General features: G+C 46.1%; 1 protein-coding gene across 1 annotated transcript in view; it reads left to right on the top strand.

Moving 5' to 3' along the window:
• atp2a3 (ATPase sarcoplasmic/endoplasmic reticulum Ca2+ transporting 3) overlaps positions 1-26,370 on the top strand; it is a 299,782-nt gene that overhangs the window by 70,877 nt on the left and 202,535 nt on the right. The window contains exons 4-5 of the mRNA XM_059972937.1: positions 3,741-3,842; positions 13,272-13,410. Coding sequence (XP_059828920.1) covers positions 3,741-3,842; positions 13,272-13,410 — 241 coding nt within the window. The remainder of the gene's footprint in view (positions 1-3,740; positions 3,843-13,271; positions 13,411-26,370) is intronic.

Here is a 26,370-nt window from a genome sequence, read left to right as displayed (position 1 = left end):
AAATGCTCATCTGAGAGCATTGTTTTTGCTTGTACAAAGGGTATTGAAGTTGTTGGAGCTCGGAATGGAGAAGTTAAGGTCTGTTCTCTTTGGTTAAGAGGGGACAAGGTCGAGTCTATAAAGCTCTGAGGGGTATAGAAAGGACTCCAGGGATGAGTTGTAAAAGCAAAACTGATGTTGAGCTTTGTGAAACACTTTCTAAAGCTTTATGTAAGCACAGCTGCAGCCAGAGGATTGTCCAATTCTGAGCAAGAATGGTGTGAGGGTGCGGAGCTGATTTACTGGAATGGCTTCAGGAATGGGCCTCCTGGATTATGGGAAACATCTGAGGAAGCTAGAAGTGCTTTCTTCAGGACAGAGGTTCAAGTTCAGGTTTAATTGTCATTCAACCATACACATGAATACAGCCAAACAAAAGAGCATTACAGTACTCCGGGGCCAAGGTGTAAAACACAGAACCAGCAATCTCACACAGCACACCGCACATATAGCATATATAATTATGGTTATAGAAAAACATGCTTACAAAATAAATATCAAGGAAAATTATTTAGCCTGAGTCCCTGAGTGTCATGTCCTGTAGATTGATGACGCATGGATGTTGTCGTGGAGCCATGTTTCTGCAAGGACTGCTTGCAGCAGTTCCTCATGCGGTGCAGTTAGCTGCAGACGGGTACAATCTAGCTCGTCTTTCACCAACTGAACACTGAAGGGCAGCACAGACAGGAGGGGCTAGCCTCCAACTCAGCACGCAATCCAGCAGAACACAACCGGCTTCGGCGTTTCCTTTGGCAGCCTTCGAAGACAACCAAGAGGCATGAATGAGGTCCTGGTCTGCACTGCAACCAAGGTCACGCAGCTCCCCCACCGTCGGTCTCACCAATGAAGCAGTGAATCGGACTCGCAGTATTGTACATTACCAATGTCCACCTGCATCTTGCGATCACAACAAAAACATCCAAGATGATCATCCACGCCATCCGTTGGACTGTGCCCTGCTCCTGATGCCTTCTTCCTTAGATGACTGAAGTAGGCTGCAAGATGGTGTACAACAAGTCCAGCTTCACTGTTATCCAGCAACTTACTAGTGGGGTAGACTTGCTGCACTTGGTGTTCTTAATATCCATTCCACCTGTGTTGTGAATGTGAAAAAGGCAGAAAGGATCAACAATGCCACCTTTGTTTGGACCCAGAGAGGCAGCTGTGTCAGAGCATGCCGCCAGCTTACAGGGAGTAATTCTGGTTGACAGGAAGTGTGTTATAGGTCAGGAAGAGTTCAGGGTGTAGACAGGAAAACTGTTTTGGGTTGGGAACCATAAGAACAAAAGGTCAGAATAACCAAGATGAGTAGAAGTCCGTTAACGTGGTGAGTAGTTATTACCTGGAGCACACTGGTGACTTTCGGAAGAGAATTGAATTGGTACTTGCAGGTAAAGTGTTGCATGGCTGTGGGGAAAGGGCAGAGGTGCAGCTGCATTCTTGTAGGAACCAATGCAGACTTGAAAGGCCAAATGGCTTATGCTTTTTGTGGCTGTTACATTTCAAATGACTTACTCTTTAAATCTTAAAGCTGCAACAGTGTGACATAATGACTTGTCACCATCTTTTCAAAAGCAGTTAGGGATGATCAATAAATGCAGACCTTGCCATCATGTACATCAATAATCCATGAAATTAGGCTGAATCTGATGAGGGAGCTGATGTAATTCATTCCAACTGGCTGTGATGATGGGTCACTGGGGTGAAATATTTAATGGTTTCTCTCACTGTTGATTTTGCATGACTTGGTTCTCAGCACAGTGTTAGGACATGTTTCTGTGATTGGATTTTGTGGTAGATCAGGAACAAGTAGGACAATTCCCTTGGGATTCTCATTGGGAATGTGCAGCTGAGAAATTCTGTTTGGAATTGTTTGATTTTGAAAGTATCCGACTGGGAAGAGGATACAGAGGGCATTCCAACACTGAGATGGGGATCACAGTTCATGAGAAGCAGGCCCTGGGTATATCACAACATAAGATCATAAGAAATAGGAGCAGGAGTAGGACATCTGGCCTAATGAGCCTGCTCCGCCATTCAATAAGATCATGGCTGATCTGGCCATGACTTTGTCTCCACCCACCTGTCTTTCTACATAACTCTTAATTCCCCTACTATGCAAAAATCTATCCAACATTGTCTTAAATATGTTTACTGAGGTAGCCTCCACTGCATCATTGGGCAGAGAATTCCACAGATTCTCCAATAGTAAACACAAAGTGCACTGCAGATGCTGTGGTCAAATCAAGATGTACAAAAAGGCTGGATGAACTCAGCAGGTCGGGCAGCATCGGTTGAAAGAAGTAGTCAATGTTTCGGGTCGAGACCCTTCGTCAAGACTGAAGGAGGGGGCAGGGGCCGTATAAAGAAGGTGGGGGAGGGTGGAAAACCAGTCAGAGGAAAGATCAAGGGGTGGGGGAGGGGAAGCAGGGAGGGGATTGGCAGGAGAGGTGAAGAAGGAATCTAAGGGGAAAGCACTATGGGTAGTAGAAGAAGGTAGAGTCATGAGAGGTGATAGGCATCTAGAAGAGGAGACGGAGTGAAGGTGGGATGGGGAAGGGAGATGGAGGGAATTACCGGAAGTTGGAGAATTCGATGAATTCGAGAATGTGAAGGACTGAATGAGAATGAATGAGAATGCGACTGCCTGGTCCCACAGATCTCCCACCTGGCACTTATCCCTGTCCCTACACCTCCTCTCAGGGTCCCAAACAGTCCTTCCAGGTGAGGCAACACTTCACTTGTGAGTCTGTTGGGGTCATCTATTGCATCCGGTGCGGCCTCCTTTACATCGACGAGACCCGACGCAGATTGGGGGACCACTTCGTCGAGCACCTAAAGCAGACAGGATCTCCCGGTTGCCACCCACTTCAACTGAGCTTCACATTCCCATTCGGATATGTCCATACACGGCCTCCTCTACTGCTATGATGAGGCCAAACTTCGGCTGGAGTTGGAGGAACAACATCTGAGTAGACTCCAACCCCTTGGTAAAAACATCGAATTCTCCAACTTCCGGTAATTCCATCCCCCTCCCTTCCCCCATCCCACCTTCACTCTGCCTCCTCTTCTAGCTGCCTATCACCTCTCATGACTCTGCCTTCTTCTACTACCCATAGTGCTTTCCCCTTAGACTCCTCCTTCACCTCTCCTGCCTATCCCCTCCCTGCTTCCCCTCCCCCACCCCTTGATCTTTCCTCTGATTGGTTTTCTGCCCTTCCCCCCACCTTCTTTATAGGGCCCCTGCCCCCTCCTTCTTTAGTCCTGACGATGGGTCTTAACCCAAAACGTTGACTGCTCCTTTCAACGGATGCTGCCCGACCTGCTGAGTTCATCCAGCTTGTTTGTACGTCCACCGATTCACCGTCCTCTGAGTAAAGCAGTTCCTCCTCACCTCCGTCCTAAATCTGCTCCCCCGAATCTTGAGGCTAATGTGAGGGCTTACTGGAAATTGGGGCGATCCTGTAAACTGCTGGAAACGCTCAGCAGCTCGGGTAGAGCCTGTGGAAAGAGAAGCAAAGTTTACATTTCAGGTACCAGACACTCTGCCAGGATTGTGCAGACTTCCTCCACACCTGCTCAGGTAAAGCCCTGACAATGAGCTTCCGTTGATATCAGTGCACTGGGCCGTTGCTGATCCTGTTGGTGGATGGCCGTATCTGGGAAGATCCAGGGCTCATGGCTGCTTTTTTGCGTTCTAGGTATTGGCTTGGTTTGAGGAAGAGAAAACCATCACTGCTTTCGTGGAACCTTTCGTGATCCTTCTGATCCTGATTGTGAATGCTCTGGTTGGTGTGTGGCAGGTGAGAACTCAATGTTACTTTGTTTAGCCCATCTCCTTGTTTTATCGTCTCACTACCCCCTCCCCCACTTATTTCTGCAAACCTCATCTCCTTCCAGGTGGCACTTGGGCTGCCCTAGACTCGTAAACTGCACAATTGTCAGTGCGCCACCTCACCTTTGGGCCATCTAATATTAACCATGACCCTACCATCTGGCCTGGGCCACTGTGGTCTTTCAGGTCACAATAATCATGCTATTGTAACCCATGGATGAAGGCTTTCTTCGGAGAGTGTCCTAACCCCCACTGGTTCTCATACACAAAACTCCTTATTCCTTTAGACTGATGCAAAGGTTCAGAATTATAAATAGCTTCACATCATCCTTGAACCTTCTGGAATCTATATCAGGTAGTAAACAGAGCTAATGTTTTAAAAACAAATATATCATCTATTTTGGCTGTTTGTTAAACATTTCAGCATGGCTTGTATCTGCAAGCTTTCAGCAAGATATAAAAGATGAAGTTTCTCTCAAATATTCTGCCCCTAAATTTGGCAGAGAGAGTTTTAGTTGTCCATGAGAAGTTTTGGGAGGACACAGACCCTCCCCCTGTCTTGGGCTGGTACATTGTCCACGAGAATCTTTAGGAGGACACAGACCCTCCCCCCGTCCTGGGCTGGTACATTGTCCACGAGAATCTTTAGGAGGACACAGACCCTCCCCCTGTCCTGGGCTGGTACATTGTCCACGAGAATCTTTGGGGAGATTCAGACCCTCCTCCTGTCCTGGGCTGGTTCATTGTCCATGAGAAGTTTTGGGAGGATACAGACCCTCCCCCCCCCCCCCCCCCCCCCCCATCCTGGGCTGGTACACTGTCCACGAGAATCTTTGGGAGGACACAGATCCTCTCCCTGTCCTGGGCTGGTGTATTGTCCACGAGAATCTTTAGGAGGACATAGACCCTCCCCCACCCACCCCCATGTCCTGGGCTGGTGCAGTCTGGTCTAGATACATGCCTTGCATTTTTGGAGTTGCATAATGGGCTGAATAGACTGCTCTGATCCTACTATAACTATATCTTTTGTCGCTGTCAATTTAAAATGCTCAGGAATTGCTCACTGCACAGGCTGTTAAATCAGGGGGGATGTGGGAATTGGCACTTCACAGGTACAGAGTTGGCACCATTCTGGTTCACTGATAAACTAAACTAATCAGGAATCATCTAAAATCTTTATGACATCACGTTAAGGATTTAGTTAGTACTAAGAAGGGAAGGTTTCAGAATCTGTTAGCGGATTGAAAGAATGGGTTGTAAAACTACACATAGAATACTTGAAGTGATGTTTAGCTTGAGAGGGAATTAGTAGGCCTTGTAGTGCTTGGAAAATAAAAGACTAATCATGTAGAAGTGCAGTCAATTTGGAAATATGTATATTCTGCACTTAGCCGCAGGGTTGTTACAAGGGGAAGGAGATTGAAAAACAGGGAAGCTACTTGTTCTGTTTACATGCAGGGAGGAGTGACTTTCAATAGGAGGAAATCCCAGGAATACAGCGCTCTTAACACTTTAGTTGCTGTGGCCTAACCAGTGTTTCATAATAACTCCACGTAACATTTTACTTTTTGTAACTAACCCTCTGAGACTGTGCTGAGACTGTGCTGAGACTGTGACTGAGTCTGAAACGAGCAATGGTTTCTGCATCAGGACTGGGACAGCGGGAAGTAGTGAGACTGGAGACCAGGGATGACCACTGGTTAATCAGGAAAATCCTGCTATTTCATCTGGGAGGAAGTCCAGACCCAGAGTATTGTAATCGATTTGAACTAACCTCTGAAGTGACCCAGCAAACTGGGTTGTAACCATGTTGCTAGAAATGGTTAGAGTGGTTTGTCATCAGCTTCCTTTGTGCTGGGCAATGAATTCCAAAAATCGTAAGGACTGGTGTGCAAAACCTCTTTATCCAAAGGACGGAGTTTGTAGAATCTACTTCAGGATTTAGGCTGGGGTTAAATGACCTAGCTAGACATTTGGACACTAGGTGAAAGGAGGCATATAGATGGCTGAAGGGAATGGGCTCAGCCTTGCCCTGAGGGACTGTAGCACAGTCTCCAATTAATACTTTTCAAAAGCTGTCAGATGTTGGAAAAGTAACAAGGGAGAAAGGGACAGAATATGTTGAAATAGAATGTGATGAAATTTAGTGTTTGGGGATTTACTAGTGCATGTGAGTGGATATCAAAACTAACTACAGTTTTCCACATAGTCAGAGTGTAATGGTAGGAAAGCGGCTAAAGCAATGTTTGTGATACGATCATACCAGCAACAAACTGGCGTTACCTTTAACTCCAAATCTAATCAGAGGAAGAATGACAAAGGGAACATGGGGACCAATAAACAAGGGTCTTAGTAATAACATGGCAGCATGCTGAGTGTGCTTCATCTGTTTTTCACAGCAGTGGGAGAGGTGTGCAGGAGGGGGCACATTAAAGATAAATCAAGGGGAGGACCTTATTGAATTAAGTATAACAAAAAGTGGGATTATAGAAGATAATGAACAACAGATACTCGATGGTTTCCACACAAAGAATAACTGAAGCTGCCAGGGCAGATTATAACTGTGTTACTTCTAGATTTGGAGGTTTGGGGAAAGTTATAAGTTCTGTTTTTGGATTTAAAAAGAATCACATATTGAACCCGTAGTTCAGAAGGAAGGCAAGTACTGATGTACAGTATAGTGGTGGATGGAGACCATAAGATATAGGAGCAAAAGTGGGCCATTCGGCCCATCGAGTCTGCTCTGTCATTCAATCATGGGCTGATCCAATTCTTCTAGACATCCTCACTCTCCTGCCTTCTCCCCATACCCTTTGATGCCCTGGCTAATCAAGAACCTATCTATCTCTGCCTTAAACACACCCAATGACTTGGCCTCCACAGTCGCTCACGGCAACAAATTCCACAGATTTACCACCCTCTGACTAAAGTAATTTCTCCACATCTCAGTTCTAAAAGGATGTCCTTCAATCCTGAAGTCATGCCCTTTTGTCCTAGAATCCCCGACCATGGAAAATAACTTTGCCATATCTAATCCGTTCAGGCCTTTTAACGTTTAAAATGTTTCTATGAGATCCCCCCTCATTCTCTTGAACTCCAGGGAATATAGTCCAAGAGCTGCCAGATGTTCCTCATACAGTAACCCTTTCATTCCTGGAATCATTCTCCTGAATTTTCTCTAAACCCTCTCCAATGTCAGTATATCCTTTCTAAAATAAGGAGCCCAAAACTGCACAAAATACTCCCAAGTGTGCTCTCAACATCACATTCCTGCTCTTGTATTCTTTACCTCTAGAAATGAATGCCGACATTGTATTCACATTCTTCACCACCGACTCAACCTGGAGGTTAACCTTTAGGGTATCTTGCACAAGGACTTCCCAAGTCCCTTTGCATCTCTGCGTTTTGAATTCTCTCCCCATCTAAATAATAGTCTGCCTGTTTATTTCTTCCACCAAAGTGCATGACCATACACTTTCCAACCTTGTATTTCATTTGCCACTTCTTTGCCCATTCCCCTAAACTATCTAAGTCTCTCTGCAGGCTCTCTTTCCTCAACACTACCCACTCCTCCACCTATCTTTGAATCATTGGCAAACTTAGTCACAAATCTATTAATCCCATAGTCCAAATCATTGACATACATCAGAAAAAGCAGCGGTCCCAACATCGACCCCTGTGAAACTCCACTGGTAACTGGCAGCCAGCCAGAATAGATCCCTATATTCCCACTCTTTTCTGCGGAGCAGCCGATGCTACACCCTCGCTAGTAACTCCCCTGTAACTCCATGGGCTCTTATCTTGCTAAGCAGCCTCATGTGTGGCACCTTGTCAAAGGCCTTCTGAAAATCCCCTGATCCAGAGGAACCACTGAATCGGGCAGACCGAGTGAGAAATGTGATGAATAAGGGAGTTGTCTACAAACGTGATTGCTTTTAGTAGAAGTGAATGTGCAGCTTTTTACAAGTGAGTTTGCAATTATAAGATTGAGGGTGTTTGGGAAGTAGAGGACTTGTTGTAATAAGAAAGGAGTTGTAATATTTCCCTGGTTTGGTCCCTAGAACATAAAGTCATGACGTGCATGATGAAGAAAGACTTATGTATCCAAATTAGATACAAAGTTGGCAGACTTGGCTCTTCAAATGGGAGCAGCATGCGAAGGGGTACCGATTGCAGGCAAAAGCAAAGTTATGGTAATCAGAGCTTAGGCTTGCTCCAAGAATGATGAATCATAGGATGTTGTTAACGAATCAGAATTGAGTTTAATATCTCAGGCAATTGTCAGGATATTTGTTATTTTGCCGCAGCAGTACATTGCAATGCAAAAAAAAAACTATAAATTACATGGTTTGTATGTATATTTAAGTGCATATATGTTTATCTGTGTATATACATCTATGCATGTATATTAAATAAGTAGTGAAAAAAGAGCAGAAAAATACTGATTTAGTGTTGATGGGTTTAATGTCCATTCAGAAATGTGATGGCGGAGGGGAAGAACTTGTTCCTGAAACATTGCAGGTGTGTCTTCAGACTCCTGTACCTTTCCCTTGATGGTAGCAATGAGAAGAGGAAATGCCCTGGTTGATGGGGTCCTTAATGATGGATACCACCTTTTTGATGCATCTCCTTTTAAAGGTGTCCTTGATACTATGGAAGATAGTGCCCATGATGGATTGGCTGAGTTTACAACTTTCTGTAGCTTTTTCTGATCCTGTGTAGTAGCCCGTCCGTACCAGATGATGATGCAACCAGTTAGAATGCTCTTCACCAAACGTGTAGAAATTTGCAAGTGTCTCAGACCGAGTCCCCAAAAACTCCTAATAAAATAAAGCTGCTGTTGTGCCTTTCTTGTAACTTCATCTAAATGTTGGGTCCCAGATAGATCTTCAGAGATGTTGACGTCCAGGAACTTGAAACTGCTCTCCCTTTCCATTTATCTTTTGAAGAGGACTAGTGTCTGCTCCCTTGACTTTTCTTTCCTGAAGTCCATAATCATTTCCTTGGTCTTACTGACATTGAGTGCAAGGTCATCACTCAACCATCTGATACTTCTTGCTACTGTACACCTCCTCACCACCATTTGAAATTCTGGCAATAATAGTTGTGTTGTCAGCAAATTTGTATCTGCTGTTTGATGTGTGCCTAGCCGCATAATTGTGAGTATAGACAAAGCAGGACAGTGGGCTAAGCACAAATTCCTGAGGTGCACCAGGGTTGATTGTCAGCAAGGACGAGATGTTATTTCCAATCCACATAGCCTGTGGTCTGCTGGTGAGGATACAGTTACAGAGGCCCAGGTTTGGGAGCTTGTTGATCAGTACGGAAGGTCTGATGGTGTTGAACTTTGAGCTGTAATCAATAAACAGTAGCCTCATATAGGTATAGCTGTGGTTGTGGTGATCAAAGGCCGAGTGAGATTGCATCAGCCGTAGACATATGTTGGTGATTGGGAAATTGCAGGAGGTCCAGGTCCTTGCTTGGGCAGGAACTAACTCTAGCCATGACTAACCTCTCAAAGCACTGATGTGAGTCCACTGGGAGAAATTCATTGAGAAGCTCACCCTGCTTTTGGGCACTGGTGCAATTGTCACCCTTCTGAAGCAGGAGGGATCTTTGACTGCCGCAGTGAGAGATTGAAGATGTCCGTGAACACCCCACCAGTTGGTTTTCACAGTCCTACCAGGTAGACCATCAGAGCCTGAGGCCTTGCGAGGGTTTACTCTCTTGAAAGATGTTCCGATATCAGCCTCTGAGATAGAGATCACCAGATACTGCAGGGATTCACGCAGGTATCATTTTACTCTCCGTTTCACAGTGAGCATAAGAGGCGCTACGCTCGTCTGGGAGTAAAGCATCAGAGCCATTTTGCTTTGAGGGAGGTAATGGCCTGAAAATCCTGCCAGACCTAAGATGCATCTGATTCTGTCTCTGACCTCAATCAGAATTGTTTTTTCATCCTTATCGTGGCCTTCTGTAAGTCACAACTGAACCTGAATAGCCCTGGGTTACCAGTCTTGAATGCCACAGATCTAGCCCTCAGCAGACTACAAATCTCCTGGTTCATCCACAGCTTTTGGCTTGGGTATGTCCAGTATGCTTTTGAAGATGCACACTGATCCACAAAGGTCTTGATGAAGTGAGGGACAACTGTGGCATATTCATTCAGACTGGGCGATGAATTGCTGAATATTGTTCAGTCCACCAACTCAAAGCAGTCCTGTAAGCACTCCTCCAACCCCACCTCTTGCCCGTCCTCACCATTGATATTGCAGTTTGTAGTCTCTGCCTATACACTGGGAATGGAAGGACAGCCAGATGATTGGACTTCCTGAAGTATGGACATGGAATGGCACAGTAGGCATTCTTGATGGTGGTTTCTGTGCTTCCACAGGTGATATGCTGGTGGTAGCCGCTCAGAGACTTCTTCAAGCTGGCCTGGTTAAAATCTCCCGCAATGAAAGGGAAGACACAAGGGTGTGCAGTTTTGTATCCAGTGCCTGCCTGTCCTGAGGTGGAGTGTACATCACCAACAGAATGACAGCAGAAAGCTTCCTTGGCTGATAAAATGGGTGACATTTGACCTCTAGATGTTCCAGGTTGGGTGAGCAGGACTGAGACAGAACTGATGAGTTAATCGCAAAGCATATTCCACCTCCTCCACCTTTAAAAGACTGAGCTGTCCTGTTTTTGCGAAGAACATTGAAGCCATTTGGATCCGAAATTGCCGGAGATAACTTGGAGAGCGGTGAGATGCAGGTGTTTGTGTCTCATGGTTTAAACTGGTTGATGGGTGAAAAGCGTTAACATACCATTTGTCTTTCTTTCGAGGAAGATGAAATACCAAGATGGACCCCACTGAGTGTATCGCATTAAGTTCTGACCACCCGTGACTGTAATGTTAAAAACTGCAGCTTGCCAAACATTCAGTGAATGCTGAAGTTCTGTGCTTATCGTTATTACCAACTCCTACTTCCAGACCAAGTTTCAACACAAGTTTTCATGGAGACACCCTTGCCTCAGACACTGGCTGGTCGTGATTCTGGTCAGGTGCTCCGTCATCAGCAGCGTGCTTTTCATATATTCCCACTGTGACACAGATCACTCGCTGGTGTTTTGCAAAATCAGACTGCAGGCAAAGAAGTTCTATCGCGCTGAACGAGAAGGGGACCCTCGCATTGATGTCTCACTCAGACTGCTGTAGCATTTTGCCAAGTCCTTTGAGAAAGAACAGAGCTTCCAGTAGCTGTCGCAGAGAAATGGGAACTTCAACAGAATACCATCTCTAGCACACTGTTGGCTACTTTTGGGAAGAACTCCTTGAAAACAAATGCTTCAAAGACAAATCCAGTAAGATGATTCCTGAAGCCACATGTACCCCCCCACCCCCCAGCCTAATATAAACCAATGGAGAGGGACCGACAGATCCTCAGGGAGGCCTGGTGCACCACAAAGAGTACTGGATGTAGCTCAGTGAGGAAATCCAGAATGTGGCACTGACTGGCAATGATGGTGTCAAGAATACCCTCAGCCCCTCCTGGAGCAAGATGACTCCCCTCTAATCCATCAATGGGGAAGTAAACAGACAGAGATGGAGGGTGGATAGAACATTACTCTGACCTGTACTCTACAGTGAACGCTGTCACCACTTCAGCCCTGGCTGCCATGCAGGATGGCTGCATCCAAAAGACATCCTCTATGGTGAGCTGGCCGCCCGCAGCTGCGATACTAGGATAGATGCAAGTGGGGCATGAAGCCGCTGGGCATCAACATTGAGTCCTGGCAGGAGCTTGTAGCCACCCACACCAGATGGAGAAGCTCCTTGAAGCAACACCTTAAGTCAGATGAGGGAAAAACTCCTGAAAGCAGCAGAAGGCAAAAGAAATTCAGAAAGGAACACTATCTCCAGCAGAGATGACACCACTTATAAATGCAACCTTTTCAACAGGGGGGCTGCCTCTTGCATTAGTCTTGTCAGCCACACAATGCACTGCACCAATAAGGTAGATGGCAACATCCATAGTCGACCTCGACCAAAGGAGAGCCAGTAAGTAAGGGAGCGACGGTCTGGTGCAGGACGGGTTATCCTTGGAATGATACTGAGGATTAAGAGTTAAATTGAAAGAACCATGACTTGAACTGAGCATGTGCACCCGGTCGGTTTGGAAGATCAGGAGATGGTGAAAGAGGTCTGATACATGGCAAAGGGTTCAGCAGGATGAATCCCTGTTTCCTCTGAAAGGAGAATGCAGAAAAATTAAAAATAACTTAAAACTTGATAATGATTCATTAGTGGAGTCAGGAAACATTTTCCATGGAAGGGATAGTAAAATTCTGAGAGTTTCTGAATCAAGTGTAATTTTCCAATCAGAGATTTTCTTCTGTGGTGTTGGTAATAAGCTAAATATGGTGCTAAATTGTGGTATCATGACCTAATTGAAGATAGAATGGGTGCAAGTGACTCGGCTCCTTCTAGGGCAGAGGATAGCTGCTAACACCAGTGGACACAGGGGAGTGGTATTCCACAAAGTTTTGAACCGGAACTGCCGAGACAATTGACAAACATTTTATATTCCATGATTGGAAATGCAGTTTCAGTGACATGATAGAGTTACAATTAGCAATGGGGCCGATACCTCCCGGAACTTCATTAGACCACAGATGAGAAGCAGTGAATTTTATGAGGAAACATGAACTCCTTCAGAACGGAGGGTCTGAATGTTGTTGACAGCCAGATGGATCAGGGGGTTTTAGCTAATGACTTTTAAAATGCGGTAAAAGAGATAAATAAGATTGAAAGAAAACAAGTCACCACCCATATGTTTTCTAAAGAGTTGGAATGGAAAAACAGAATTTATCCCGGAATGACACAGAATCATGTCTGGTTTGCATTTGGATGGCTGAGTATCACCCTGGCAGAGGGAGAGAGCCACTTCAGTCCATGTGAATTAAGATCAACAAGGTTGATATTGGAATCAACATATTATACCTTTTGGCAAAAGCCAAGGATGCTGTGACTTCTGGAAAGGAGAAGCCACAAGTTGGTCTGTACGAAAAGAAATGATAGTATTTAAAGAACTGAAATAAAGACATGATAGATTAGACGGAGAGGTAAAAGAAAGCTCATATAATAGTAGAAATTTCAAGAGCAACTTGCTCATCTTAGAAGTTCTCACACTGAATGATTGATTCCAGAATGTCCCTTGGGAAAGGCCTGAGGCCCTTATCCTGTGAGACTTTTGTGTGAGACCAGTGTGCTGGACTTTAGACTGCCTTCAGAAGTGACCTGGATTACAAGGATAGTGGCCTGGCAGGCAGTGTATAGTCAGCACAGTGCAGATACAGTCCATTAACCTGTGCTGCTAGCTGCCAGTGAACACATTGTCCACATTTGCAGGAAAGGAATGCGGAAAATGCCATCGAGGCTCTCAAAGAGTACGAACCCGAGATGGGCAAGGTGTACCGGATGGACAGGAAGGCCGTGCAGCGAATCAAAGCTCGAGACATTGTGCCTGGAGACATTGTGGAAATTGCAGGTAAGAGAGCTCTGTCAGTGAGCTAACTGAATATCCATTACTCCAGACTATCTGGGTGTATCGTCTTGGGTGACCCCAAGTTTAATGAACCTGTAAAGCAGTTGAACATGTGAAGGACTGTGCCATTTGCTTCTGCGGGCAAATCTGAACTAAAAGCTTGAGATGGATTCTCTGGGAGCTGTTACCTTGTCTCGTGGGTAATCATTTTGTTGGGATTTAACTCACTGGAATCCTGAGCAGGATGTTGGTGCCAAACACTTAGCCTGTTGGAATCTTGCATAGTTCTACTATTTCCATAATGATAGCACATACAGTAAATGGGTTGTGGGTTGAGTGGTCATTGCCCTGCCACAGCCAGGTCCTGTAAAGATCAATTAGACAAATCGCCCAATAATTTGTTTAGTGTGCTTGATACGCATATTGTTCTAAGCTTCTCTTCAGATTGGACCCTGGAGCTTTATCCCTGAGAAAACCAATGTGCCCTGTGTTTAACAGCTGATCCAAACCCTCTTGAGGTACTCCCTTCTGGCTCAGAGGCTATTGTCCTCTGACGGATTTTCAGCTGACTCAACTTGGCCAAAGTTCTCCTGGCTCTGTATACCTGGCAACTACTCTCAAAGTAGAGCACAATGTTTGCACAGCGTACTCTGAGGCAGAGGCCCACGAGATGTGACAGGAGTTCAGTGTGCTTGAAAAAGCACTTTTCCTGCCAAAATCCCTACCCAGGCAGGAATGTTCCCCAGAACCTCCTTGCACCTGACCCAGGCCTCTGCTGCATCTGTGAAGCGTGGACCTTGCTGAGCGATAAGAACTTCCCTGAAATTGGATTACATCTATTTTCCAGAGCTAAGCTTGTTGCTAACGCAGTTTGTAAAGAGGAGTCATTTGGTTTAATTTCCGCCAAGTATGCATTGTGCACATTGAAGATTCCATTTCATGTACAAATAAGATGGCACAATGATTTTGTGATCAGTGTGAATGGAAGCCAGGTCCAATTTCTCACAGGCTAAACATTGGTAAGTGCTTCATGTCAAAAATAAAAAATGGTCAATGCTGGAAAATCTCAGCAGATTCTGACAGAAGGTCTTCAACCTGAGACACTTGCTGTTTGTCTTCCTGTAGATGCTGCTGACCTGAATTTTTCCAGTGTTTCTGTTTTATTTTTTACAGATTTCCAGCATCCCAGAATTATTTTTTGTTACTTTTCTCTACATGCCCAAAGTCCTGTGTTCTGCGGCATTTGGGCTTGTAAGATGGGTGCACGGTGTATTCCTCTCATCTCCTTTCAATGCCGAAAGGAGGGATGTTCTTTCCTTCCCGAGCCGACTCAGATAAAAAATACGGATCCCGAATTGATGAATCAACATAACAAGAAGATAAAACAAATATCGTAACGTCTGGAAGCTGTTGACTTTATTTTGCACATTTAATGCAATCAATCCCATAATTATATTACTACACAACACTAATTACAGAAAGTGCTCAAGTGTTGATTCACAAAGTGCGTATTATAGTTAATTGGAAATTTCACTGAAGGCTTATAAAATAATAGACAATGGTTTAGAATTATTACAATATTACTGTAATCTCAATATTGTGATTGAACAGTTGTGTTTTTTACCCTGCCTACATATAGCCATCCTTGCATCTGCCACCAACCCTACTCCAGGCTCTTGGGCCTTTTGCAAAGTTGTCTCCCTTTGCTTTGGTGAAGGACAGAGTAAAGGTTGACCTGCACTGCTCTTCAACCTCCAACCAGAAGAACAAGTATAGTATTGCACTGACCCGACCCGATATAGTCCCACCTTAGGTGGCCCAGTGCTGGAAGCTGGGACCACTGGTTCTGCACCATCATTTGTACACTGTAAGATGGGAAAGGAGTATCTCCTTTGGGTAGAATGGAAGGGCCTCTTTTTCCAGTGTACTGCTGGAGACAAAAGACCTTTTGTGTACAATTCAGTATTTTTAGCAGCGTGGTTTTCTAGGTCTGAGGTCCGGGGTTAAGTGGGAGTGATGCCTTGAGTTTCTGGTCTCAAAAAGTTGCAATAACGGGTCCGTGGAATACTCAATCTGGTAACCTGGCTGAAGGGGGAGGGTGGGGAGAAAAGAGACAGCTACCTGCCACTCCTGATTATCCACACTTCACTGGAAATATTGGCAGTCAATCAACCTGGTAACCTGGCCAAGGGGGAGGACTTGAGGAGAAAAGAAACAGCTACCCACCACACCTGCTTATTAACACTTCATGGGAAATGTTGGCAGTCCATGTATCACTGTGTTTGGTAAATGAATTCAAAGCGTTCATTGATGCATCCTGTAAATCTTGTTGGCGTTCACTGCTTTGAAATGTGCATACGTTCATGCACAGTAGCCTGGGTGGAGACTGCTTTCTGATCTGGATTATGGTGGGGAATTACAGCCCAGAGAATCTAGTCAATTGGCTGTAGAACTGTCTGGGGTTGAGTCAGTTGATAGGGTATGGAGACTGGGGTCTGCAACAGCGCAGAGGATGGGGTCTCTGTCTGGGTGTGGTGAGGCACGGAATGTCAATGCCTCTGGCATTGGTTGACGGAGAGCACCATGACCCTAGGAGACTGGGTCTTGAACAGATGGAGGCAACTGAGTGAAAGTATGAAGGTTTAGTCCAGTAATTTCTCAGTCCTGCCTTGTGGCACTAAAATGTTGTAAAATTAGTAACAGTCCCCCCCCCCCCCCAAGGGCTTCTCTAAAAGTCCAAGTGCAGCTGATGGAAGTCCGCAGGCTGTTAAGATGACCACTGTGGTCATAGTGGTATCCTCTGCTTGCCAGGGCATGTTGTAATTTTGCCACCAAAATTGGATTGGCTAGCACTACTTGCAGAAGACTGGTTTGGAAGAGTCAGTGGCAGTGGACCCTCTCAGCCTGATGGGATATTGCTTCCCCTTACCACACTACGTCACCAAGGCTGGGCAACACGCAGCAAATACTGGAGGAACTCAACAGGTCAGGCAAACTATGGGCGAGAATAGACCAGTCGAAGTTTCGGGCCATAACCTCTCGTCAGGAACCATGAATGGTCTTGGCTTACAAGAGTTTATTCCAGTCCATAGATGCTGCCTGACATGTTGAGTTACTCCAACATTTTTTTTTGTGTTGCTCAAGATTTGCAGCGCCTGCAGAGTCTCATGTTTGTGAATCGGTTTATCATTGTCACGGGCACTGAAGTGCAGAAGAAGTTGGCATGTCTGTCGTCTGGGACAGTGACTATAAAACCTGAGCTACTGTTGGTGTTGTTGCACCTTTAGACTAATGTGCTGCTCTGAGCAGCAGAATGTAAGCGAGCAGCATTTCCATGACAACAAGGAACCCCGCACAGGGTGTGTGAACATGATTCTGCAAACGTAACACCCAAATGGGTGAGTCTGGGAGAAAAAGAATACATGGCTTCCTGGTCACTGTGCACCTGACTCAAACCTCAAGCCCCTAAACTGCGCTGTGTATTCACGACTTAAGCACTTTTCAATGATTGTACACCCATCTATCATTCACCTACACCTTCCATTGTTACCTGTAGGTGGCTCAACGTAACAGGGCAGATTATTGTCCGTTGTATATCAGTGGTCACTGGTTTATTTCAGTGAGTGAATATGGTGAAAATGGTCAATACTGACTGTTTCTCTGCATACCTTCCTGTGGTTTGCAATGGGGCTGTTACGGGAGTCACTCATTTTCAAAATAAGGACATTCTTCACCTTTTAGTCACAAACCTGAGTTGGTTTTGAATTTTGAACTTTTTCAGGAGTGCCTTCGCCAGGCAAACAAACTCCATAAATGACAGTAAAATGGGCCACGTAGATAAATCTGAGATGCAAGCCTTCTTGGATGGGGTGCTAAAACAACATTAATCTACTTTATGACTACTGTATTGAAAAGAATTATGAGATGTTCTTGACTGAACAAATATCATCTCAAATACATTGTTCACTGTGCTGTCCGCCATTATCTCAGGGCTGTCGACGTGAGCTCACTGTGCTGTTCACCATTATCCCAGGGCTGTCGACGTGAGCTCACTGTGCTGTTCACTATTATCCCAGGGCTGTCAACGTGAGCTCACTGTGCTGTGCACCATTATCCCAGGGCTGTCAACGTGAGCTCACTGTGCTGTGCACCATTATCCCAGGGCTGTCAACGTGAGCTCACTGTGCTGTGCACCATTATCCCAGGGCTGTCAACGTGAGCTCACTGTGCTGTTCACTATTATCCCAGGGCTGTCAACGTGAGCTCACTGTGCTGTTCACTATTATCTCAGGGCTGTCGACATGAGCTCACTGTGCTGTTCACCATTATCTCAGGGCTGTCGACATGAGCTCACTGTGCTGTTCACTATTATCTCAGGGCTGTCGACATGAGCTCACTGTGCTGTTCACTATTATCTCAGGGCTGTCGACATGAGCTCACTGTGCTGTTCACTATTATCTCAGGGCTGTCGACATGAGCTCACTGTGCTGTTCACTATTATCTCAGGGCTGTCGACATGAGCTCACTGTGCTGTTCACCATTATCTCAGGGCTGTCGACATGAGCTCACTGTGCTGTTCACTATTATCTCAGGGCTGTCGACATGAGCTCACTGTGCTGTTCACTATTATCTCAGGGCTGTCGACATGAGCTCACTGTGCTGTTCACTATTATCCCAGGGCTGTCGACGTGAGCTCACTGTGCTGTGCACCATTATCCCAGGGCTGTCGACGTGAGCTCACTGTGCTGTGCACCATTATCCCAGGGCTGTCGACGTGAGCTCACTGTGCTGTCCACCATTATCCCAGGGCTGTCGACGTGAGCTCACTGTGCTGTTCACCATTATCCCAGGGCTGTCGACGTGAGCTCACTGTGCTGTCCACCATTATCCCAGGGCTGTCGACGTGAGCTCACTGTGCTGTCCACCATTATCCCAGGGCTGTCGACGTGAGCTCACTGTGCTGTTCACCATTATCCCAGGGCTGTCGACGTGAGCTCACTGTGCTGTCCACCATTATCCCAGGGCTGTCGACGTGAGCTCACTGTGCTGTTCACCATCATCCCAGGGCTGTCGACGTGAGCTCACTGTGCTGTCCACCATTATCCCAGGGCTGTCGACGTGAGCTCACTGTGCTGTGCACCATTATCCCAGGGCTGTCGACGTGAGCTCACTGTGCTGTGCACCATTATCCCAGGGCTGTCGACGTGAGCTCACTGTGCTGTTCACCATCATCCCAGGGCTGTTGGCGTGAGCTCACTGTGCTGTCCACCATTATCCCAGGGCTGTCAATGTGAGCTCACTGTGCTGTTCACCATTATCCCAGGGCTGTCAATGTGAGCTCACTGTGCTGTCCACCATTATCCCAGGGCTGTCAATGTGAGCTCACTGTGCTGTCCACCATTATCCCAGGGCTGTCAATGTGAGCTCACTGTGCTGTTCACCATTATCCCAGGGCTGTCAATGTGAGCTCACTGTGCTGTTCACCATTATCCCAGGGCTGTCAATGTGAGCTCACTGTGCTGTTCACCATTATCCCAGGGCTGTCAATGTGAGCTCACTGTGCTGTGCACCATTATCCCAGGGCTGTCAATGTGAGCTCACTGTGCTGTTCACCATTATCCCAGGGTTGTCGAGTTCACTGTGCTGTTCACTATTATCCCAGGGCTTTCCTTGAGGATAGTATATCATTGGATGACCCTGGTGTGCGCAGGCTGGGAGAGATTCACTCCCACAAACTGCGGTGGTGTGATTTAAAGGCTGGTAATGTTTACCACAAACACAAGAAAATCTGCAGATGCTGGAAATCCAAGCTACACACACAAAATGCTAGAGAACTCAGCAGGCCAGGCAGCATGTATGGAAAAGAGTACTGTCAACGTTTCAGGCCAAGACCCTTCATCGGGGCTGATGACCATACGTTTCTTGATTGACCAACCCCTGAAAATGTTTAGATTGGGCCTCTTTAAAAAAAATGTCTAACAACTGCATGATCTAATACTTCTGGACCCTGGCCATGCATTGGTTTAACTGCTGGACACTAAGCTGTCACACAGAGTTTCAACCTGAAGATGCCTTCTGCAGTCTATACCCACAAATATGTTGTTTCCTAATGCTGCACTAGTCTATGCAGTATTTTGAGGCTGTGAAAGATACTTTCTCCGCTTGCTGATTCCTGCCTCCTGGGGGAAGCACAGGGTTGGGGGGGGGGGGGTGGTGGAATGTGCTGTATGGTGGTGGGTCAGGCCGTTTCCCACAGAGCTGCAGTGGGGGGTGGAAGGGCTGGGCTTTTTTGTTATCTGGTGTTTGCCCCAAGAGATTCCCCCACTGTTTCAGACAAACCTTTGATCCAGTTTGTCCTTTGCTGGTTGGCACAAACTTCTCTGTCGCCAGGGAAACCTTCACAGCCAGAAACTAGTCTGGAAAGTGGTTTTCTAGCCACAGAAGCTATGTAATTGTTTATCCCTAAGGGTGGAATCCTCCTCCCAATGTAAACAAGCAGAATTCTATAGTATCAAAATCAAGGGTGGGACTAACAGTTGGTATTTGTGTCCAAACCAGCTGAGCAGCTAGCTAGCCTGCCGTCTGTGGGAGAGCTGCCTTGCTGCACCCAGCCTCCCACGTTGCTCACTGCTCTTTGGGTTTGGCTAAGCCCAAGGTTACGTACACATTGAGTCTCCACAATTGGTTTGCCTGCTTGCTGCCAAGGAAACCATGCAGCGTGGGTTATTGCAGAGACAGTCCTGTTTCTGTGCCAGGTTACCTGGGTGATCTACCACCTTGCCGGTGGTTGATCACCCCATTTCAAAACAACACTTGTGTTTAAATCACAAAATCAGCTGCTTTGGGTCTGCAGTCTGCACTGTTCCACAAAACATTATACTGTGCAGCTATTACCACACAGTGGCTGTTTGTTCACTGTTTATGGGAATTTCAGTTGAAAGTGATTAAAGATCAAGGAAGTGAGATGTTGGCGCAATTAGCTGGTTGATGAGTAATGAAGGATTTACTGACCTGCTTCAGGAGAACAATGCATGATTTAGATTTTGCAGGCTGAATTCCATCCTTCGAACCTACTGTGATAGGAAACCTCACTTGCATAAACATTGCTTGTTGTGTTGAAACAAGTTTCCAAAGAGAAAAAGTGTGTGTTCATGCACTTGGCAAGAGGACTGTGTTGTGACTGGTAGACAACGCTGTTCCTTCAGCTCATGGTTCAGCACGGGCAGCCGGAGTGAAAGGCGCTTCTTTCTCCTTCAGTCGTAACCACCCGACATGAAATTGGCATGCTGTTACGTAGCCAACAGTAACTGAGCCTGATGAAAGGGTCTCGGCCCGAAACGTCGACTCTTTACTCATTTCCCTAGATGCTGCCTGGCCTGTGGGCATTCCTCCAGCATTTTGTGTGTGTTACTTTGGATTTCCAGCATCTGCATATTTTCCCTTAATTGTAACTCACTCAGACAGTGAGATGGGGGAAATGTGGATGTGATATTATAGAAAGAGGAAGGCTGCAGTAAAATAAATGAATTCTGTCAGAGAGGCTATCTTGTGTTAAATGTCTTAGTGAAGTTCCCAGAACCAGCCATTCTGATTAGCTTGGGTCCCATTCGTATACAACAACTTTGCATCTATGTAATACTCCACTGCAGATGGAAATTAATTTCTTCAGCTGCTCGGGCCAGTCACAAATTTGCAAGAATCAGTCATGTTTGCATGTGTACACTCTTTCCCACCCACTTACACTTTCAAACTCCCCCAGTGGCAGGAGAATCAGTGAGGTTTCAATGGGCAAGTTGCATGGAATGGGATTGTATCATGAGCCGGCATAGACTGATGGGCTGAAAGCTCCTTATGTGATGTAAGAAGGAAATGACAACGATGGGGATGTCCTCCACGTGGATCTGAGACACGTCACTGGGCATTGACGGCTGCAGTGGCATCTTTGCACAACTGTGATTTCTCGGGGCCTCTGACTGTTCCCCACCCAGCACTGGGATCCTGAATCCTCCCCACCCTACCACCAATACCCCTCCCCCCCGCATTCACTGAAATCACACCTATGTCTTTCCACCTCTCAGTCTTCAGGTCTCACACCCCATCCAAAATCTCTCAACCCCGAGAGCAAGGCAGCAATTGGCCCCATCCTGATCTGACCAGGGATTTCCCTCACTGCTCCGCCTGTATCTGGGCTCGCCCCGACCAGGGATTTCCCTCACTGCTCCGCCTGTATCTGGGCTCGCCCCGACCAGGGATTTCCCTCACTGCTCCGCCTGTATCTGGGCTCGCCCCAACCAGGGATTTCCCTCACTGCTCCGCCTGTATCTGGGCTCGCCCCGACCAGGGATTTCCCTCACTGCTTCGCCTGTATCTGGGCTCGCCCCGACCAGGGATTTCCCTCACTGCTTCGCCTGTATCTGGGCTCGCCCCGACCAGGGATTTCCCTCACTGCTTCGCCTGTATCTGGGCTCGCCCCGACCAGGGATTTCCCTCACTGCTCCGCCTGTATTTGGGCTTGCCCCAACCAGGGATTTCCCTCACTGACAGACCCTCTCCCTGCTTTTGACCTCAAACTTTTTTTTGGATTCTTTTTAGGTCATTGTAATGTGCAAGGGAGTTTGAAGTAAGCCAGTTGGTAAACACAAGAAAATCTGCAGATGCTGGAAATTCAAACAACCACAACACACAAAATGCTGGTGGAACGCAGCAGGCCAGGCAGCATCTGTAGGGAGAAGCGCTGTCAACGTTTCATAGAAACATAGAAAATAGGTGCAGGAGTAGGCCATTCGGCCCTTTGAGCCTACACCACCATTCAATATGATCATGGCTGATCATCCAGCTCAGAACCCTGTACCTGCTTTCTCTCCATACCCCCGATCCCTTTAGCCACAAGGGCCATATCTAACTTCCCCTTAAATATAGCCAATGAACCGGCCTCAACTGTTTCCTGTGGCAGAGAATTCCACAGATTCACCACTCTCTGTGTGAAGAAGTTTTTCCTCATCTCGGTCCTAAAAGGCTTCCTCTTTATCCTTAAACTGTGACCCCTCGTTCTGGACTTCCCCAACATCAGAAACAATCTTCCTGCATCTAGCCTGTCCAATCCCTTTAGAATCTTATACATTTCAATAATATCCCCCCTCAATCTTCTAAATTCCAGTGAGTATAAGCCTAGTCAATCCAGTCTTTCTTCATATGAAAGTCCTGCCATCCCAGGAATCAATCTGGTGAACCTTCTCTGTACTCCCTCTATGGCAAGAATGTCTCTCCTCAGATTAGGGGACCAAAACTGCACACAATATTCTAGGTGCAGTCTCACCAAGGCCTCGTACAACTGCAGCCCCTGCTCCTGTACTCAAATCCTTTTGCTATGAATGCCAACATACCATTTGCCTTTTTTCGCCGCCTGCTGTACCTGCATGCCCACCTTCAATGACTGGTGCACAATGACACCCAGGTCTCTTTGCATCTCCCCTTTTCCTAATCAGCCACCGTTCAGATAATAATCTGTTTTCCTGTTCTTGCAACCAAGGTGGATAACCTCACATTTATCCACATTAAATTGCATCTGCCATGAATTTGCCCACTCACCTAACCTATCCAAGTCACCCTGCATCCTCTTAGCATCCTCTTCACAGCTAACACCGCCACCCAGCTTCGTGTCATCCGCAAACTTGAAGATGCTGCATTTAATTCCCTTGTCTAAATTATTAATATATATTGTAAACAACTGGGGTCCCAGCACTGAGCCTTGCGGTACCCCACTAGTCACTGCCTGCCATTCTGAAAAGGTCCCATTTACTCCCACCCTTTGTTTCCTGTCTGCCAACCAATTCTCTATCCACATCAATACCATACCCCCAATACCGTGTGCTTTAAGTTTGCACACTAATCTCCTGTGTGAGACCTTGTCAAAAGCCTTTTGAAAATCAAAATATACCACATCCACTGGCTCTCCCCTATCCACTCTACTAGTTACATCTTCAAAAAATTCTATAAGATTCGTCAGACATGATTTTCCTTTCACAAATCCATGCTGACTTTGTCCGATGATTTCACCTGTTTTCAAATGTGCTGTTATCACATCTTTGATGACCGACTCTAGCATTTTCCCCACCACCAATGTCAGACTAACTGGTCTATAATTCCCTGGTTTTTCTCTCCCTCCTTTTTTAAAAATTGGGGTTACATTAGCCACCCTCCAATCCTCAGGAATTAGTCCAGAATCGAAGGAGTTTTGAAAAATTATCACCAATGCACCCACTATTTCTTGGGCTACTTCCTTAAGCACTCTGGGATGCAGATCATCTGGCCCTGGGGATTTATCTGCCTTTAATCCCTTCAATTTACCTAACACCACTTCCCTACTAACATGTATTTCTCTCAGTTCCTCCATCTCACTAGACCCTCGGTCCCTTACTATTTCCGGAAGATTATTTATGTCCTCCTTAGTGAAGACAGAACCAAAGTAGTTATTCAATTGGTCTGCCATGTCCTTGTTCCCTATGATCAATTCACCTGTTTCTGACTGTAAAGGACCTACATTTGTCTTGACCAATCTTTTTCTTTTCACGTCTCTATAAAAGCTTTTACAGTCAGTTTTTATGTTCCCTGCCAGCTTTCTCTCATTATCTTTTTTCCCTTTCCTAATTAAGCCCTTTGTCCTCTTCTGCTGGTCTCTGAATTTCTCCCAGTCCTCAGGTGTGCCGCTGTTTTTTGCTAATTTATGTTTCTTCTTTGGACTTGATACTATCCCTAATTTCCCTTGTCAGCCTCGGGTGCACTACCTTCCCTGGTTTATTCTTTTACCAAACTGGGATGAACAATTGTTGTAGTTCATCCATGCGATCTTTAAATGCTTGCCATTGCATATCCACCGTCAACTCTTTAGTTATCATTTGCCAGTCTATCTTAACTAGTTCACATCTCATACCTTCAAAGTTACCCTTCTTTAAGTTCAGAACCTTTGTTTCTGAATTAACTATGTCACTCTCCATCTTAATGAAGAATTCCACCATATTATGGTCACTCTTACCCAAGGGGCCTCGCATGACAAGATTGCTAACTAACCCTTCCTCATTGCTCAATACCCAATCTAGAATGGCCTGCTCTCTAGTTGGTTCCTCGACATGTTGGTTCAGAAAACCATCCTGCATACATTCCAAGAATCCTCTTCCTCAGCACCCTTACCAATTTGGTTCACCCAATCTATATGTAGATTGAAGTCACCCATTATAACTACTGTTCCTTTATTGCATGCATTTCTAATTTCTTGTTTAATGCCATCCCCAACCTCACTACTACTGTTAGGTGGCCTGTACACAACTCCCACCAGCGTTTTCTGCCGCTTAGTGTTATGCAGTTCTACCCATATCGATTCCACATCCCCCAGGCTAATGTCCTTCCTTTCTATTGCATTAATCTCCTCTCTAACCAGCAATGCTACCCCACCTCCTTTTCTTTCCTGTCTATCCCTCCTGAATATTGAATATCCCTGGATGTTGAGCTCCCATCCTTGGTCACCCTGGAGCCATGTCTCTGTGATCCCAACTATACCATATTCATTAATAACTATCTGCACATTCAATTTATCCGCCTTGTTAAGAACGCTCCTCACATTGACACACAAAGCCTTTAGGCTTGTTTTTACAACACTCTTAGCCCTTATACAATTATGTTGAAAAGTGGCTCTTTTTGCTTTTTGCCCTGGATTTGCCTGCCTGCCCCTTTTACTTTTCACCTTACTACTTTTTGCTTCTACCCTCATTTTACACCCCTCTGTCTCTCTGCACTTGTTCCCATCCCCCTGCCACATTAGTTTAAAGCCTCCTAAACAGCAGTAGCAAACGCTCCCCCTATGACATTGGTTCCAGTCCAGCCCAGGTGCAGACCATCCTGTTTATACCAGTCCCACCTCCCCCAGAACTGGTTCCAATGCCCCAGAAATTTGAATCCCTCCCCCTTGCACCATTTTTCAAGCCACATATTCATCTGAAATATCCTCCTATTTCTACTCTGACTAGCACATGGCACTGGTAGTAATCCAGAGATTATTACCTTTGTGGTCCTACTTTTTAGTTTATCTCCTAAATCCCTAAATTCGCCTTTTAGGACATCCCATTTTTTACCTATATCGTTGGTACCTATGTGCACCACGACCAATGGCTGTTCACCCTCCCATTCCAGAATGTCCTGCAGCCGCTCAGAGACATCCTTGACCCTTGCACCAGGGAGGCAACATACCATCCTGGAGTCTCATTTGTCCTGGAGTCACAGAAATGCCTATCTATTCCCCTTACAATTGAATCCCCTATCACTTTAGCTCACCCACTCCTTTTCCTTCCCTCCTGTGCCGCAGAGCCACCCGTGGTGCATTGAACTCGGCTGCTGCTCCCTTCCCCTGATGAGACATCTCCCCCAGCCGTATCCAAAACAGTATATCTGTTTAGGAGGGAGATGACCTCAGGGGACTCCTGCACTACCTGCCTACTGCTATGATATCTAGCATCCACCCCTTCCCTTTCTGCCTGTGTAGCCTTTACCTGCGGTGTGGCCAACTCACTGAACGTGCTATTCACGACTTTCTCAGCATCGCGGATGCTCCAGTATGAATCCAGTCACATCTCCAGGCGCTCAAGGCTGTCTGCCAGAAGCTGCAGTTGGACACACTTTCTGCACACATAGTCGTCAGGGACACTGAAATTATCCCTGATTTCCCACATGCTGCAGGATGTACAAACCACAGGGCCTATCTCAGCTGCCATGACCTACCCAATACTTGCCTCAACTTTTGAAACTTTCTCCTTTGAAAGTAACTTACCCGGCCTTACCTCACTTGGAGTGAAGCTCGTCCTCCACCTCTTCTTGTCTAAACCTCTCTTCTTGTCAAAGCCTCAGATCTCCACTCCTTCACTGGCCCACTCACTCACTGGCTGCTTTCCACAGTCACGAAGGGTCCCTGCCCGA

This window comes from Hypanus sabinus, chromosome 6, assembly GCF_030144855.1.
Source record: "Hypanus sabinus isolate sHypSab1 chromosome 6, sHypSab1.hap1, whole genome shotgun sequence".
Taxonomy (NCBI): domain Eukaryota; kingdom Metazoa; phylum Chordata; class Chondrichthyes; order Myliobatiformes; family Dasyatidae; genus Hypanus; species Hypanus sabinus.
The sequence above is the reverse complement of the archived record's forward strand: the minus strand, read 5'-3'. Positions and strand labels throughout refer to the sequence as shown.